This window comes from Conger conger, chromosome 1 (assembly GCF_963514075.1).
Source record: "Conger conger chromosome 1, fConCon1.1, whole genome shotgun sequence".
NCBI classification, from domain to species: Eukaryota; Metazoa; Chordata; class Actinopteri; order Anguilliformes; family Congridae; genus Conger; species Conger conger.
The window spans coordinates 30,928,036-30,947,496 of record NC_083760.1 but is presented as its reverse complement, the minus strand read 5'-3'; the positions used below and the strand labels follow the sequence as shown (position 1 = coordinate 30,947,496).

The window sequence follows — 19,461 nt, the reverse complement described above, 5'->3', positions numbered from 1 at the left end:
AGAAGTTGGCAAATCCCAAGAAGCGTTGGAGCTGCTTACGTGAGGTGGGTGTGGGCCAGTCGGTAACTGCCAGAATCTTCTTGGGATCCGCCCTGATCCGTCCCCTCTCAAGGATAAACCCCAGGAACTCAACTGTGTCAGAGTGGAAGACGCACTTCTCCGCCTTGACGAATAATCTGTTCTCAAGGAGTCTCTGTAGAACTTGCCTGACGTGGTACTCATGATCCTTGGCATTGGTGGAGTAGATCAAGATGTCATCCAGGTAGACGAACACATGGCGATCCAACAAGTCCCGAAGAACATCATTCACCAGGGCCTGGAAGACAGCAGGAGCATTGGTGAGGCCGAATGGCATGACCAGGTATTCAAAGTGTCCGAGACAAGTGTTGAAGGCGGTCTTCCATTCATCGGATACAGACCAGGTGGTAAGCGTTGCGGAGATCCAATTTGGTGAAGATGGTGGCCTCGTGAAGAGGGTGGAACGCGGAGTCCATCAAGGGCAGAGGATACTTGTTCCTCACCGTGATGTTGTTCAGCTCCCTGTAGTCGATGCACGGGCTTAGGGAGCCATCCTTCTTCTGAACAAAGAAAAATCCCGCACCGACGGGAGAGGAAGATGGGCGAATTAGTCCGTTAGCCAGGCAGTCACGGATGTATTTCTCCATGGCCTCCCTTTCTGGTCTGGAGACATTGTATAGGCGACTTGAGGGAAGTGACGAACCGGGAAGGAGCTCCATGGCGCAGTCGTAGGGTCGATGAGGCGGCAATGACTGAGCTTGTGTCTTGGAGAACACTGTGCCCAGGTCATGGTAAGGAGTGGGGACCCTCTCCAGGGAGGGTTTGGGTGTCTGTGGTAGAGCTGGCACTCCCTCTGCTGGTGGTGGGGTGGTACGCAAGCAGGACAGATGGCACTTAGGATCCCATGCTTGCACTTGGTTAGAACTCCAGTTGATCGTGGGGTTGTGTTTCTGGAGCCAGGATAATCCCAAAATGAGTTGGTCATTAGGGGACTGGATGACGCGGAACTGGATCATCTCCCGATGGTTCCCAGAAATGATCAGTTGTAAGGGAATAGTGATGTGCGTCATGCGACAGAAAGTCCTTCCATCCAGCGACCGCGCGTTCTCAGGGTGGGGTAGAGGGAGGGTGGGGATGTTCAGTTCAGACACCAACACTTCGTCAATGAGATTGGCGTCCGCTCCAGAATCCACCAACGCGTTAATCCGGGTTGTTCTGTCGGGCAGAATTAACAGAGTCGTGAGCGTGGGACGATGGTTGTCTCTGTCAGACCCCTCATGTCTGTCGACAGTGTAAGCCAGTCATAAGGAACATTTGGTCTCATGCGCTGGTCAGCTTGCTGACTTCCCCCTCCTGGAGCATATATTGTTAGCCCCCACCGTTGGCACACATGCCTGTGGGGGAGAGCTAGAGAAGGATTCTTAGAGGCACCTTCTTAGGCCCTGGGGGCCCCCCTTTTCTCACATTCCTACAGGATTTGAGTACAGGAGTACTGGAGAGGGTATAAAGATGTTTCATGATAATCCCAGGTCAGAATATAGTGATGTTTGGGGTTATTCTGATTGGTTCAGTGCGACTGGTGTAATGGTCTAGTTTTTGTAACAGTCTACCTTTGATATCACAACCATTCAGGAGCCGAGGAGAAACTGGGCAAAAGCTGTCTCTGTAGAAGCCATGTGTTGTAGCCCCCTGCCGGGTGGGCCTGGCTGTAAATTATAGATGGGTGACTCACTTTTATGGTCAAGAACTAAGGCCTGGATTTCGGAGATAAGGAGAAGAAACCAAACAGTCTGGGATGTCTCCTTTCCTTTCATTCACCCAAATCAGGTTTATCCAAAAGGTATATTACCATGAGAGGCACAAAGACATATTTACAGCATAATGCAGTTATCATGAAAACTCCCAACTACAGCATTCATAGATATGATAGGGCGGCCTGTAGCATAGTGGTTAAGGTCAGGAAGGGCTGCCATCTGTGAAGAGCCTGTGAGCTGGGGGTTGACTCTGCCATTTGTGAGGTGGGGGTTCTGGTGTGTGTCAAAAGGGACAAAGGACAATACTGTTTGTAGTACCTTTTGAGGATAAAGGAGAGATATATGGTGGGTGGATGAGTGGTTCCCGGGCAATTAGGCCATGTGGGCCATTAAAACTCCCGGGAAAAGAATGTGCCTAACATCTTATGACCCCACACCTGGTCACTTCCAGGGGGAAAGACTCCGGGCAGTACCACAGTGCCCTCCTTTGGGCACTGCTGTCATTACCCCAGGGACTACTCTCTTGGATGAAAACCTCAAAACTGTTGTTTAGACGGTCAGTAGACCCGGTACAATATTGTAAACACTGCCCATGTGATCCTTGCAATATGCCCATTGTAGTAATAACATGAATTACATGTAAAATGGATACACAGGAGGGAGGTTTCATGATAACTGCACCATAACAAAACATTAGGATAATCTGTTTGGTATGGATGTGATCCAGTAAAGTCAAGGAATCAGATGAGATACATTTCATACCAAATGGATTTTAATAAACCATAGTTTCAATAACTCAAGGGAAAACCTACACGTCCTCTCCTGGTAATCATCTCATTTTCCCTACTCAACAACCCCCAACGGTGGGGGTCTAAATTCCAGATTTGACCACCCCTCCAGGTTGATTTATGGCACTGCCGCCTGGTTTCAAACGTATGATTTGGCATAAAAGCAAGGGAGACAGACCAATCTGGGAAGATCGTATTCGACTTCCCACACAACATGTCTTGGGTATGTATGTATGTATGTATGTGTAGCAGTGGAAGATCGTATTCGACTTCCCACACAGCATATTGTACGTGTATGTAAGTATCGGGAAGATCGCACTCGATTTCCCACACTGTGCATACTTTGTATATGTGTGTAGCAAAAGCAGGCTGGGTAAGATTTCACTCTATTCTATTTATCTTTAATTTGTCTATTGACTGTAATTGACTGTTTTATTCTACGCTAACTGCCTACCCGTCTGGAAATAAATTATTTTGTTTGTAACTTGCGTGATCTCCATGACTCTAATTCATCTTGTACCTTTTCAGCCTAAATTACAACTGAATATTGAGGGGGACAATGGGGACCAAGGACTGACCGATCGGCAGTCCCGTGGTACAGGTGATAGTTCTAAGCTGTGAGGCCAGCAAGTTTCTGCCAACGTAAAGGGTCGGCTATGCACGGCTCTTGTGGTTTGACGTGAAGGGAACCCATGGGCGTTAATGCGCCGGTTCCTGTCGAATTTATCTCTAAGGAGCCCAGTTAATGCTACGCCGACCTGGGCTCACAACTATCATGACTGTGTTGCATGTATTGTGTTGACTGGACCCTCAGCCTCTGAGTTCTACACCGAACTGAGAGCTTGGTACCCATGTAATAGTTCTAAGCTGTGAGGCCAGCAAGTTTCTGCCAACGTAAAGGGTCGGTTAGGCATGGCTCTTGTGATTGGACGCGAAGGGAACCCATGGGCGTTAATGCGCCGGTTCCTGTCGAATTAGCTCTAAGGAGCCCAGTTAATGCTGCGCCGACCTGGGCTCGCAACTATCATGACAGTGTTGCATGTATTGTGTTGACTGGACCCTCAGCCTCTGAGTTCTACACCGAACTGAGATATTCAGCAATAATGTTAAATCGCGAGAACATATATTGAGTAATAGTGGCGCAGGTACGAGTCGAGTGTAATCACTCCCGAGGTTCGCGTAAATTCCAAACCCAAATTTATAAATTGTATATCTTAAAATGGAGTCAGATGAACGAGTGGAACGAGAGTAACCACTAAGCTTTCAAAACGGCCCCGTTTACGAACGGAGAATATTAGGAATATTACTGATCTGTTTCAGGCCAGTTGTAAGCGGGATATGGGGCAGGTCAATCCATATCCGACCCGTGGCAACAGACCCAGTATATTCCTAAACATAATTGTGCTCTGTTCGTGTGCGGAGTTTGATAATTCAAATTTTTTTCATTCACTTCTAAACAGCCAGGAAAGAACACGTCGTCCCTTCACCTCCAGCTATTCCCTCATTGGTCTAGCTGTGCAGGTTCTACAACAGCTCTTACTTCCACAGGTCTCCTGGTCTTGAAGGAGCACCAAGCCTGGGTGTGACCCGGCCTCCCACAGTAGAAGCACGAACCGGTGGTTCTGCGGCGTGCTCGTTCCTCGGTAGAGATCCTCGTACCGGCCCGGGACAGGTCCATGGGTTCGGATCCCTCAGACTGCTGCTCCTCCAGTCGAGGACTTGGCCCCTGCCTGGGGTAATGGTTGCCAGGAAGGATCGGTCTCTCCGACCGACGTTGTCTGGCACGGTTGTCCAGGCGGATCGTGGTGCGTACGAGCTGGTCGAACTGGGTGATGGGGTCCAGTCGCGCCAACTCATCCTGGAGCGTCTCCCTCAGGCTGGCCAGGAAGAGATCCGCCAACGCCGCATCGTTCCAGCTAGTAGCCGCCGCGAGGGTGCGGAAGTCAATGGAGTAGTCTGCCGCGGTCTTCCGTCCCTGGCGCAGAGCAATCAGTCTCTGGGATGGCTCCTAGTCGCTGGATGCGTGTTGGAAGACCTTCCGAATCTCATCGGCGAAGACTGGGTAAAGAGGAGGGAATGAATCCCCGGACAACACCGCCGTAGCCCAGTCCAACGCCCTCCCCTTGAGTAGCCCCATCACGTAGCCAATCCGACGGTCATCACTGTTGTAGGTCTGGGGCTGTTGCTTGAACATGAAGTCGCATTGTAGTAGGAAAGCCTTGCACCTCTCAGGTTCTCCACCAAACCACTCCGGAGGGGGTTGTTGGGGCTCTCGGAAGTGGCAGGTTCCCGTAGGGTTGAGCGCTGGGGATGTGGGTGGGTGGGAAGGCTCCTCCCGTGGTTGTGGCAGGACTGCGACGGCGAGCCTCTTCATCTCCGTACACAGTTCACGAATCTCCAGGTGAAGTTCGGAGATTCCTTGTGAATGCTGCCGGACGATGGCTCCTTGTTCCTGGAGGGCGTGGAACATAGCAGTAGAGTCAGCAGGGTCCATTGTGGCGAAATTGTTCTGAGATGGGTGCGTGGGGGTTGGACCCAAAATGCACGACTGGAATAACAATAGTTATATAAAGACCCCTCAGGGCTTTATTCGGGACGAATCCCAGGAGCGTAGTCAAAACAAGAAAAGTCCATACACGTAGATCCAGCCAAACAAATAGTAAACAAACAAGAAGCACGGTGCCGAGGGAAGAGGCAAGCTCGTAGTCGGTAGACGTGCAGGGAGGTCCGGTAGCAGGAGAGCTGTCAGCGGGGCAGATGAACAGGCGGACGGCAGGCAGAGGCGTAGTCGTGGGCGAAGCGGGAGTCGAAACCATGAAACAATCAGCGAAGCAGAAGTACAAAAGGCGAGGACGTGGTCAAAAACAAACGATGGTCACAAAACAGAAATCAATAATCAATGGTCAGGAACAGGCTTTGATCGTAACGTGTAATCAAAACAGTAAATAATGCTCAAGAGTTGTGTGGTAAACAGAGGCAGACAATTTCGCAGTGAACAGTTGCGCGACTGGGATATATATGCAGGTGTAGACAGGTGTAGACAATTAGTTAGAGCGTAGCAAGGAAATGGAAAACAGGTGTGATGGATGACAAGTTTAACAAGGTGATTAGTAATCGTTAGTAATAAACCTATCCTGCCCTAGCATTAGTAAATTAGTAAATGACATGCACGAGAAACGTAAGGTAACATGAATACATGATTAGTTTGTTAGTTTCTACCCAATCCTGATCTAGCGTTAGTAGTTTTAGTAAATAGACAAATGGAAACAATTAGGGAGTGAATGACAGAAAGAGAAAGAGAGAAAAGGCGGAACGCAAGGTTTGCGGAAAGACATGTAAAAGTGTATGCATAACCAACGACCAGTTAACGTAACAATAAACATAAATCAGAACATAACACAAAGCGAAACTAAGACGATAACCACTCAACATAACAAGGTAATATAATCGTACCAAACATAACTAGACATGACAAGAAAATAAATCGTAACGAAACATAACTAAACAACATGACGAACCTAGACTAACATAATACATGATAAGACACTACGTGACTAAGACAACATGAATAAACATAAAACATGGCAAGACAGACCTGAAACGTGACAACCACAACCACAAAGATTACATAGTGGGCCTTTAACCAAGGTCTACAGAGAAAAGGATCCCAATAAAGCGAGAAAAGTAATTAGAGTACCAAGAAAAACTGAAGAAATTGTGACATTTGGGGCTAGGCAAGATGCCAGCTATTGGCTGTACAGTGTACGCACACTGTGAAGGACAACAACATGCCACATTGACCAACTGACTGACGCAGGTTGTATTTTATTTTTTAAGATATACTTTATTGAACCCCATGGGGTCATTTGTCCTCAGCATTTGACCCGTCCTAGTTACTTTGGAGCGGTGGGAGCCACAGGGCAGTGCCCGGGGGCCAACACAACTTTGATTGTGGGAGGAAACCAGAGTACCTGGAGTAAACCCACGTGAAGATGTAAACACTGTGCTGAGAGCCAGCTGGGATTTGGACCCAGAGCCTACTTCTTGCAAGGCAACAGTGATAACTATAGACCTTTTGATCTCTTTGCTCCAGTGTCTCACTCATGCTCAACCATGTTCGCTCACCTTGACTGTGCCTTTGATTTGCCCCTCTGCTCGCCATATAGTGGCTCTGGTAAAGGTAGAGTGTTTCCAGCTGGATTGCATCTTTCCAACGGGACAATTTTTGTTGTTTTGCTTTGTTATTTTTCCTTTGTTAAGGGAGGCGAGGAGACCTGATCTCCTTTCGGGGTTGGCTACTTGTCGCTTCTGTGATGTTCCTCACAGTGGTACAATAATTCAGATTCCTCCTTTACTCTCACAAAGCACTTTATTAGGAACTTGATTACACCTGCTTATTCATGCGATTATCTAATCAGCCAATTGTTTGGCAGCAGTGCAATGCATACAATCATGTAGATATGGGTCAGGTGCTTCAGTTAATGTTCACATCAACCATCAGAATGGGGAACAATGTGATCTAAGTGACTTGACCGTGGAATGATTGTTGGTGGAAGACAGAAACTGCTGATCCCCTGGGATTTTCTCTGGAGTTTGCAAAGAATTGTGCAAAAAAACTAAAGAAATCCAGTGAGCTGCAGTTCTGCAGACTGAAACACATTGCTAATGAGAGACATCAGAGGAGAATGGTCAGACTGATCAAAGCAGTAAGGTGACAGGAAGGTGACAGTAACGCAAATAACCACACATTACAACAGTGGTACGCAGAAGAGCATCTCTGAACACACAACACATCATAACTCTAAAAACTATGGCTAATAAATACCTAATAAATTGCTCACTGAGTGTATATTGACAGAACTTACCACCTATTCAACATAACAGTATGGGTGTTGGTCATCTCCTGGCTAGACTACTGCAGCATCCTCCTTGCTGGTCTCCTGTCTCTGCCATCCAACCTCTGCAGCTCATTTAGGCTAGCCTGAACTACAACCTATCCTGGGTCAGTCATTTCACTTCACTTCTTATTTCCCTGCACTGAATACCAGTATAGACTCACATCAAATTAAAAACCTTTCTGCTAGCCTTTTGCCCAGCTAAAGAGACCAACCTGTTATATCTTCAAAAGACCATCAGTCCCTATACACAGTGGCCAATCCTCTCCATTCTTTAATCTTTTAAATCGCCCACCCATGTGCCTAGACTTTCTAGTCTTGTCTCCTGTCTGTTTTGACCCATGGTGGTGGAATGAGCTTCCCATTGTAGTCAGGGGAGAAGAAGCTCTACTCATCTTCCAGTATAAATTGAGCACCATGGCTCTCCTGACCCAGTTTAGGTATCTTTTTATTGGATTTTCTCCTCAGATAATAATATTACAATAGTTTTGCTGTATATTTATATTTACTTGTTGTTTACAACATTATCCATTGCTTTATTCAACTTTGCACTTAATTACTATAGATGACACTATGTACTATAGGTGATACTACACTTTAATAATGCTGAGAATAGCCGTGCTGCCCTCTGCTTGTGTAAGTCACATAGAAGCATCTGCTAAGTGATTGCATTGCAAGACAACGTTATCCAGGTTCTGCCTGTGCGCAGCTAGCCTCATTTTGTAATTCAGTCGAGTTGCGAATTATATTAATTAAGATGGTACTGTTGCGGTCGGTGTCAGCAAAATGAGTGCGCAAGCTTAAAGTGCATTTGGTCTCAGCTTACTGATGACTTACAGATGGGTCTTGCTGTAACCCCATTAGTATTGCTGACTGTGGTTGTGCAATGGGTGTTTAATATTGTCTCGTCAGTCACGCTGTCAGGTTTCATTGTTTCAGGCCCGACACTGTGGGGACCACTTACAGTGGCTGACCTATGTCATTTACCTCTCTTCCTAGCTAACAAAATAGTGGCCTATGTACAGTGGGTTCCAGAGTTATTGGCACCCTTAATAACAATGTATAAAAAAAGGCTGAATATAATAAACAACATGGATTATGATCTACACTCAGTGAGCACTTTATTTTGTAGACTTGTACACCAGCTTGTTAATGCAAATATTTAATCATGTGGCATGCAACTAAATGCATACATGGTCAAGAGGTTCAGTGGTTTTTCAGACCAAATGTCACAATGGGGAAGAAATGTGATTTTGACCGTGGAATGATTATTGGTGCCAGACAGGGTGGTTTGAGTATCTCAAAAACTACTGATCTCCTGGGATTTTCATGCAAATCTCTAGAGTTTGTGTGAAAAACAAAAAACATCCAGTGAGCAGTAGTTCTGGGGGCAAAAATGCTTGTTTATGAGAGAGGTCAGTGGAGAAGGGCCAGACTGGTCAAAGCTGACAGGAAGATGACAGTAACGTAAATTACCACAAACTACAACAGTGGTATGCAGAAGAGCATCTATGAACACACAATGTGTAAAACCTCTTAAGTCGATAGGCTACAGTAGCAGACCAATTATATATACCTAACTATATATTTTTATTTAAATGTGTAAATTATTTAAATTTAGTAATCTCATTTTTTATTTATTATTGGTGCCCCGAACAATTATTGTAAATAAAATCAAATGGATTTTTCAAAGGGAAATTTGCAATACAATTTTACTGGCAAACTGACTGTACAAGCTGACTGTATCTCCCTTCCAAGCTAATGTGTTGGCAAAGCTAGCCATGAGTCTGCTCATGTACTGAGTGCGGCCATCTGCTGACCTCTTTACCTGTCTCCCCACTGTCTTCTTTCACAAAATGGTCACACTTGATTTCTGTTAACTATCAGGCTTGCTCTTCAATAGAGGTTTAGCTGTGTAGTTGCTCCAACTGCTTTGCTCAGATGCTACTGTAGCCTCAATGAACTCCCTTATATGCAAGTCTACTGCTGGCTGGGAGTCTTGCACTATCCCCAGATTTTATTCAGCAATGGGAACCTGAACTCATCCTTTGCATGAGGGCTTTGTCAATATCAATTCCATGTCGAGCCAATCAAGTCAAGCTGTATATGAAATAGACCATTCATAACTGTGTAGGTGACCTTGTTCCTATGAATGTAAGAGCAAACTTGATTGCCTTTGCTGCCCTGCTGCAGAAAACATAAATATTTCACATTATTCCAAGGCCGAAACAATGGAATGATGAACTTTAATACGGCAAGGAATACCATTGGCCTGCTGTTGCTGTTTCTCAGTCTGTAATTGGCTTAAAGCCGATATCCATATAAAGCCTGTTGGTTCGCTCTTACAGTCCATTCATAGAAGTTTACCTATTTAAGTGTCTTTTTTTCCTTCTTCGTAAACATAGGCAGTTTTTTTCAGCAACCACCAAAATGTATTAAAATGCTGAATGCTGAATTATAAAGGTAACTTTTGTTTATTATTTAAGGACAAATGTTGTTTGAGCCGGACCTTGAAATTGTGTACGAACAGGTTTCTTAAAGAAAAGTAACTTCTTTCCTTAGTTTTTACATGGGCAATGACTCCCATGTTCAAACTCTCTACATTCTGTTTGCAAAAGTACCTGTAATAAGTACCCTTATTAATATCTTGATAAAGATAACACAGCCCCAACCCTCTCCTGGTTCAAGCCCATGACTCGATGCAACTGCGAGGCCTAGCTGTATCGTCTTGCTCTTTTGAACTGTATATTGCTATACACATCTTTGATTGGACTGTTTTTTACCAGCTAATTTAATACCTCTGGCTATCAGGCTATCATCTGCCCAGCCACTACGATTATTTGCTCCGATAATTTCCCCATTACCTTTGAAGTACCATTTAGTTTTACTTTAACTACTGTTACTGGGTCGACGAGTGGGGAATGGGGTCCCCCTGAGATGTATTCCCACGAGGGAGTTTTTTTCTCACCATGTTTGAGTATTTTTTCATTCCCAATGGGAAGTTTTTTCTACCTCATTTGATGCATTTTGGGGAGTTCAGGTTCAGTCTTTCCAAATGTTCCTATTTCCTGTTTTGTCTCTTTGAAAAACTGTCTCTATAAAACTGTGAAATTAATAAGATTGAATTGATCCGGAAAAAGTACTGGGAAAAAAAATCAAAAAGACGTACAGGGAAACTTACTACTGATAGCCCGCTCCAGGGCAGCCTCATCAGGTGGATTTTTGTTTATTAAATGCCAAGTGTTTCCAGAGGAAGACATTAATGAGCCATGAATACAGCCAAATGAGTAAAGGCCATCCGCCAGGAAGACAGATCCATTTGCTGTCTTCCTGTTTGCGACCCTCTTTTCCTCTTAATGTAGTTCAGTCAACTTATTATTCAAAGATGATGGATCATGGGGGCTTTATTGAGGTATAACCAAGTTATGCAGCATCCTTTGAATCCTGCCTTTCCCTGCGCATCTGTGCTGCTCTTCATCCAAGATTAAACCGAATGCCACTTTTCATTAAGCCCGCATGTTATTGACAAAACGCATTTGCGGCCTGATACCGGATCAGCGGGGGTGGGGGGTAGTTGGGTGATCATTTTCAATGTAATTATGTTGTAAGGGCCATACATTCTGCATGCTGTCGCTCTCTAGACTTGGTCATAACCCAGAAGAAAGATTTTACAAGACCGTTGCTCGCCTTTTTCAATGTTCACTCCCTTTTAGTTTGATAAATTCCCACACTATCAGCAGGACTTTGCAATGTGTCGACTCCTTTGGCTCCCCACAGCTTGAAGTCAACACTTTGCTTTGTGTTTCTGTGCCATTGTTGAAAGAATTCATAGGAGCATTTTGCAGCAGGACTGGAATGAAGATGGAAGCAAAAAACTGTGATTTCTATCATCACACAGTTTAGCACTGACCACAGTACAGAGTTAATTTAGTAAGCAAATACAATTGATAATGACATTTTCAGAAATAGCTCAATCAGTGCAGAATAGGATGCAGAGGGCAGAAAAATATTGGCAGTAATTTGTTTGTGTGTGTGTCTTTGTGTGTGTGTGTGTGTGTGTGCTTGTGCGTGTGTGCCTGTGTGCACATGTGTAATATGTAATGATGTACTGAATGCACACTAGACATATGCAGAGATGACACTATCTATATTCATATAGAAGAATAGAAAAAGTGGGCATAGCACATCTTTCTAGTGTATATTTGAAATTATGATTGGAATTGGAATTGTGCATTCAAACTTGTGAAAGTGGCATTTCATTAATCTCATAAATCAATGAAGTATAAAAACAATATTTATTTTTAAATGATATAAATGTCATAAATGATTAACCATTATACAGTATAAACTACATTTTATATGCCTAATTAATAATTTATTCAAGCAATGTTTGTTCTAAATATTTATTTTTGTTTTTGGCAGATTTTGGTTATTGTGAATTGTGAATTTTGTGAAGAGCAAGTAAAGTTCAGTAAAGTTGAATGAGTTTCAAGACTATGGACAAATGTTTGATTTCCAGGTGGCATTCTACCATTTACATTTCAAATTATGAGTGTGTGAGTGAATGGTGTGTGTGCCCTGCGATGGACTGGCGACCTGTCCAGGGTGTATTCCTGCCTTTCGCCCAATGTATGCTGGGATAGGCTCCAGCTCGCCTGCGACCCTGTTTAGGATAAGCAGGTTAAGATAATGGATGGATGGATGGATGTTGTTATTCACTAGAATGAGATGTTTCAAGTATATCTTGTTCCAACTTACACCCTTGTGTTACAGTAATTTCTTCCCTGTTTCTGCAGCCCATGCATGGCACTCCGTTTTTTCTGTCTTCTTCGCAGCTTGTGGCGTGTGGAGAAGAAGAACGGAGATGTGTCAGGCTACATTACAAATTTCGCAGCAGACCTAAGGTAAACACAGGTTTTACCTTTATCCCTCCCATACAGCAACAAGCCAGCCAGGCATGGGCCACTGCCAGAGGGCAAATCATTTGACACATTTATTATGGACACTTCACTTACATTAAAATATTGACAAAACACATAATGAATGGATCGTTGACAGCAACCTCTGACATCATTTTAATATTTAGTCTATGCTCCATTATTTACGTACTGATTAGACTAGCAAGATAGAAATTGGACAAATCCTAGAGACTTAAGTCAAAATCTAAATGACCTAATAACACTTTGATTTGTAGGGCGCATTTATCCTGTTAAAGTAAGATCTGGTTTGTGTCTATGAGCCTAAGGGGGTTTTATGGAATAGACTTTTTGGGGCACCCTTAAACTACAGTATCCTGTGGGGACTGGCCCTGTGGATCTCGTTTGGCTGAGATCACAGTGTCAACTGGTATTATTTGCTTAGAGCAATTGTGGAACAGACAAAGAGATACCGTGCCAACAGTTAACTAACTTGAAGTTAGTAGCGGTGAAAGGTTTTCACTTCATAAATGGTCATTTATCTTTGAACAGAATAGGACAAACACCAATGTTCCAATAAAAAACTGGATTAAACTGGTGCTGGCATTAAATGGTTGGTTATTTCTGGTGTTAAATAGCAACCAACTAAATGACAGCGACCAATTCTACTTGCACATATGCCTATTTGGAGGGAAAGTTTGTATATTTTAGGAATTCCAGTAATTTAGAAGCCCATACCTATTCAAAGAAGGTGTCCAACAAGCATGAAATATTGATGTTCATTTTAACTAGCTTCTATTATTGATAACGTTGATTCTCATGTGGGTGTAACAAGCAAGGCAAGGAATGGAGTATAAATCACGTATCAAGTTTTCCCTTGTGTTGTCGTTAAACACTATAATGCTGGAAGAGGTCTTTGCAAGTAAGTACACTGGTGTCTTGTTACACAACAGCAAAAAAGTACAGGATTTGTCATCTATATTGTCTGAATATCAGTTTATCATTTTGTTCCAAATATGATTGTTTTAAAAATAATAATGGGCAGTGATATTTTTACATTGTTCACTTATATCTAATTATTCTGGCACAACATCCCTGCTGCATTTTAGAGGTGACTTTGCACACACACGGAAAGCCCTCTCTTAAGAGTAGTTTCAGTATTGAACGTGTATGCAGCTTGTGCCCTTTGTTGCTTGCTAACTAGCCTCTTATTTGCATCATGTGTCATTACCAGGCATTGATTGCACGCCTCAGCTCGGTGGTAAATCGAATTGCCATTTTGAGAATCTTGTTGAACGGTGCAGATATTTTCTTCTCGGAAAAGCCCTTTCTTCCCTGGGGGTAAATGATCAAATGTCTTGTTGTGGAGTGCAGGAGTCTGTTTCTACTGCCATCTGAGAGCTGTGCGCTTATTTTTCAATCAAAGTTTTATTGCATTCTGTTCTCTGCCAGGCTTTCAGAAGGGGCAATCAACAGTTTCATTGTTTGAACTGTGTCCTTCTGTGATCTTTGACAGACTATTAGAGGTTACGCTTGCTGTACTCTCGAGTACAGGGGGTCACTGCGATGGGGCCTGGCTGACAGAAGGCCGTTTCAGAAGGAACAAAATATGACTCTTGGGGTTAATGCTTGTGGTCCTCATTTTCTGTTCAGTCAGAGCTCCCACCTGCAGACTGCTAGAGACCTGCACCCCAGTGTTACTCTGGACCCGTCTGTCAACTGCAACTCCCCCAAGTTCCGGTCCCGAAACCAGAGCTACATGCGAGCGGTTAGCACCCTCAGCCAGGCCAGCTGTGTCAGCCAGGTGAGTGTGGCCTTATGCGTAGCCTCTGCTGCACAGAGACAGCGAGGAGGGAGAGTCATAATGTAGCCCTCTGCAGAGAGGGAGGAGGGAGGGACATAGTGCTGCCCAGGCTTGGGTCAAATACATACTGTAATTGTTTTGGATTCAAATCGTTTTCTAAGCTTTAGTGAGTTTGCCTGGTGTATTGGAACGGATTGAAATACTCTCAAAAAAAGTGTTAACCCTGCCTTCTGGTCCTGTTGGTTGGCTCAATTGCACCACACCAGACAAGATCAATTTGAATTCAAAACAAGTACATATTTGTCTGGTGTTGCCCTCTGTTGAGAGATAGGGGGTTACTGTGGCATTATATACAGACCGGCTAAAAAGTGGCCCTATGAAGAGAGGGAGCGCTACAGGGTGGTTCTGTGTGTAGAGGGAGGGCTACAGGGTGGTTCTGTGTATAGAGGGAGGGCTACAGGGTGGTTCTGTGCGTAGAGGGAGGACTACAGGGTGGCTGTTTGTAGAGAGGGAGAGGAGGCTACAGTATGGCCCTATTCATAGAGGGGGTAAAATCTGCCAGGGTAAAACCTGTGTTCGTCATCATCATCATCATTGGCATTTAGCAGACGCTCTTCTCCAGAGCAACATACAGTTAATTAGACTAAGCAGGAGACAATCCTCCCCTGGAGCAATGCAGGGTTAAGGGTCCAACGACTGTGCGGATGTTATTGTGGCTACACCGGGATTGGAACCACCGACCATGCGTGTCCCAGTCATTCACCTTAACCACTATGAGGATTGTCTCCTGCTTAGTCTAATCAACTGTACGTCGCTCTGGATAAGAGCGTCTGCCAAAATGCCATTAATGTAATATGATCCAGAATGCCGTAGCCTGTCTGGTACTCAGTGTTCCTAGACATTCACATGTCACCCCCCTGCTCAGCCACTGGCTGCCTGTTATGACTTGCATCAAATTTTAAACTTTTTACCTGTATATATTAAATCGCTTATCAAGACATATACACCAGCAAGACCCCTCCATTCCGCCACTTCGGTACACCTAGCACCTCCCTCTTGCCACACCTGCACTTCTCGGTCACGACTGCTGTCTGTTCTGGCCCCACGGTGGTGGAATGACCTCCCTGTGGATGTCAGAATGGCAGAGTCTCTGACCTCTTTCAAACGCAGATTGAAGACTCATCTCTTCAGACTGCACCTTTCCCTCCCTACCTCACCACCATGATTAGCTTGTATATGCCGTAGGCTATAATGGCATAGATAGTTGTTTTGTATTAGCTATTGTACTCTTGTATTCTAGCTGCCAGCCGTGGTATGCTAGTTCGTAAGTTGATGTATTCTTCAAGGGTTCCAATTGTATCTGTATGGTCACGCTAGGACTCGGAACTGTACTGTCCTCTCAGGTCCTCTTCACACTTGTTCCTGCGTTCAATCTGCACTTCATTCTACGTCGCTCTGCATAAGAGCGTCCGCTTAAATGCCTTGTAATGTAATGTAATGTAATGACCCTCAATCTTGTTATGTGTTTTACTGGCCCTAATTCCCAGAATTAGAGCTTCGAGACTCACAACTGCCCTCATGCAGAAACAATGTCCCAAAACCTTTGTAAATGATGCAAACCATATTTATTTAAATGTGTGGCACAGGTAAACATGTAACCTAAATATAAATAAAACATTTATTTCAAAAAAGGTTTTGTGAAAGCTTTTACAAAGCATTTGCAATTGGAGCACATCATTGGGCTATCGATTCAGGAGTTAACATACTGGGTTAAGCCAGCATAATGGAAAACCATATAGTATCTGCAAGCCAGCTGGCTATCAATCGGTATTAGCAGGAACATATGCAATAAGTACAAAAGTAAATTTGTGGACCCGGGTCTTGTGGGAATGGGAAAGACCCGATACTTGCCCGTGTGATGTGAATTGCTCAAACGCCGGTTTAACCTGTGTTCAATATCCCATGTCAACCTTGAGTTTTGTGTGTTGGTTGGTTTGAGAGGGAGGGAGGCAACTATGATTGTAGGCCAGAACAGAAAGTCAAGGAAGTAAAATCTAATTTTCCAGAGAAGCATATTAATTAACTGTGATTGGAACTGTGATATTAACTTGTAAAATTGCCCCAGAGAGCAATTTCCACCTTTTTTATACTAGTCCTATAAAAGTGTCAATATCTCAAAAACTATGACTGGAGTCTATGAGGTGAGTGTTGGCGTGGGGGAAGCTGGAGTTGTACTACCCTGCTTTGCAAATAAGAGACTGATAAGCATCTTTCCTGCTGTCCTCGCAAGCGAGAGTCTTTTTAATAATGTGGCATCACCGTTTTGTGGTTTTATTCGTTGCAGTTTTTCTGATATAAATATGAACGCAACAATAATTTGAGACTTGATGACTCAACCACAAGGGGGCAAAGTTGATAGCGTTAAAAAGGATTCAGTGGAGAGCCAATTATCTAGTTCATCATGTCTTGCTTACAAATGAATTTGTAAAAATAATAAGGTTAATATAGTGTGCTGGTTAATGGTTCAGATATCTTACTCGACCATTGAAGATCAGACCTAAAGCAGGGCTTTAACCCTTTCTCTAAGACAATTTCATAAGAACAACAGTACTGTAAACAAATGGTAAAATGACTATAAATGGACCTACTTTATCACTTTATCACTATGATATGATTTAACAATGCAGTAGCTTATGAGACTGGCCATAAAACCTTCAGAAAGAGATTCTAAACCATAGCATAATATCATCTATTCATAAGCCTCTGTATTACACTTCGCCTGTGATGCTCTAATAGCTGCAATAGACAGAGAGACAGACCGAAATCTCATTTGGGAAAATGGGATTGAGTGGTCGCAAGTCACAGACTTGTCTTTCAAAGTATACTAGTACCAGTAGAGTTGTGGAGCTATTATCACCTGGGAGATTGACATGTTTTTGAAACTAGCACAGAACCTCCAGTAGACAGCTTAATCCTCCTATTATGTTTGGGGTCAATTTCCCCCAATCAGTGTTTGACATTTCTTAAAAATCAGTTAACTTTTTTTCATCTTGATACTGTATGATTTTTTACATTTTCTATTTTGGTGGATTAAATATAAACATGCAATGAAAATAATGCTATGTTTTCAGAAGTCATGTACCAACTTTGCATGTGTTGTATAGGTTTCTTTTGACCCTCTGTAACTGTATAAAATTCAAACCAAATCAAATTAAATTTTATTTTTATCTCAGATTTCTTTGTGGATGATTCTGGGAAAGTGACAAACTTTCACTCTAAAACAAGATGTTTCTCACAGATTATTCATATTTATGGATAAAAAGCTAGTCATTTGGGAGGCAATAAGAAGGCGACACACAAAGTGTCAACATTTTACATTTATTTAAACTGTTGGGCTCAATTTGACCCCAAACTTAAAAGTGATCATAAACTCTTAACATAATAGGAGGGTTAACACAATTCCCATTTGAAAGATAATCTAGCCAGCTGAATAATCAAGCATTAAAAATAGGATTAAAAATAAAGTGAATTAATGATGCAACATTTGGTGCCATACTTTTGGCTTCATATCATTTATTTACCTCAATAGTCAGTTTTTATTAGATTTTGTTGCACCAGATGTCTAAAACAATACCAACCAGGTGTTCCAGGTCAAATTGTAACCTCAAATTTTAGTTATGGTAGAACTGAAAGTCAAGGCATGCAATTAACAGCTGTGATTCTTAAAGCATTGTAAGGAGAATGACAGTGTATACCATATTTTAGGGGAGTCCGGGGAACAACCGAACACTTTTAGGTTTTTGTAAAAAAATATATACACATAATAGAGCAAATGTTTTTCATACAGAAAAAAAATAGATGAATGGTCTATGACTATCGACCATTGGTACAGTTCTAGGACATACCTGACCATTACAGTTCAGTCGAAAGTAGTGGGAGTGAAACTGTTGAAACATGCTCCGGCTACAAGGCAAGTTGAAACAGCTCTGGGGCACATTTAAACAAAGGCAGTCTCCAGGAATTCAGCACCTGCTCCCTGAAACCAAACCCATCATTCTTGCGCAAATACAACTACGCAACATCCCTATGTTTCAACATGCCTATGTTTCAACATGCCTATGTTTCAACATGCCCCATGTTAGATTGTGCCCCGGTCTCCTCTATATCCATTGTAAATAAAGGTTAATTATTATTCAGCAATAGTATCTTTTATCCAGAAATAGAAAGGCATTGTTAATACATTGTCAGTAAACAACACTTACATGCAGTAAGTATATTCCAGACAACTAAACTAATACAAATATGCCTTCTAATAAATAAATAATAATAAAATTAGCTCATACACAGGACTGGGTCAAAAATGCTGTCCATGCCCACAACCAATGCTTGTTGCTTAACCTGAAACAGGTTATTGTTTTCTGTTTCATTACAAAACACTTGTAACCTAGCACGTTTTCCTTCCTTTTAGGTGAGTGAAACCGAGTTTAACGGGCAGTTTGAATCGGTGTGCGAGTCGGTTTTTAGTGAAGTGGAGTCGCAGGCTATGGAGGCGCTGGATCTCCCGGGGTGTTTTCGAACCCGGAGCCACAGCTACCTCCGTGCCATCCAGGCCGGCTACTCCCAAGATGACGACTGCATACCCTCCATGACGTCATCTACCATCACCTCCACCATCAGGTCCACAACAGGTAACTGTATTTTTTACTTCATAAAACCTGAAAAACGTATACCTTTTTCTATCTTCGTGTCACATGTATCTGGTTATGTACATACATACTGTACATGTATGCTAATTTTATGACACAAAAACAGACAATACACAAAATCTCCACATCTCAGCTGAACTCTGTACCTCCTCAAAAGTTGCTTCACAGTGGTTTCCATAACCAGTTTTGTTAGCTACTCTTTTCCTGTCTGTGCCTTTCTCCTACTCTGTCACCAAGTTTCCTCTTGGAAAATTCCATGTTCATCACGGCTGAATCTTTATCAGAAATTCACTACTTAATTCTTACTTTCTTAATAAAGGGTCTTAAGTAAGCCAGTGACCTGCCACCAGAGTTTTTGGAATCTGGCTTCTCCCCATTGCCTCATTGCCATTGGGGGCCGCATGTAGGCTAAGGTACATTATTGAGATCCCGAAGGTTGGTGGATCAAGCCCTGGTGTAGCCGTGGTAAGATCCTTGCAGCTCTTGGGCTTTTGAGCAAGGCCCTTAACCTCATATTTCTCCAGGGGGGATTGTCCCCTGCTTCGTCTTATCAACTGTATGTCGCTTTGGATAAAAGTGT

At 43.2% G+C, this 19,461-nt stretch overlaps 1 protein-coding gene across 1 annotated transcript in view; it reads left to right on the top strand.

Moving 5' to 3' along the window:
* Positions 1-19,461, top strand: part of dlgap2a (discs, large (Drosophila) homolog-associated protein 2a) — a 78,527-nt gene that overhangs the window by 34,625 nt on the left and 24,441 nt on the right. Inside the window, exons 5-6 of the mRNA XM_061243988.1 lie at positions 14,025-14,175; positions 18,644-18,863. Of these exons, the coding sequence (XP_061099972.1) occupies positions 14,025-14,175; positions 18,644-18,863 (371 nt within the window). The remainder of the gene's footprint in view (positions 1-14,024; positions 14,176-18,643; positions 18,864-19,461) is intronic.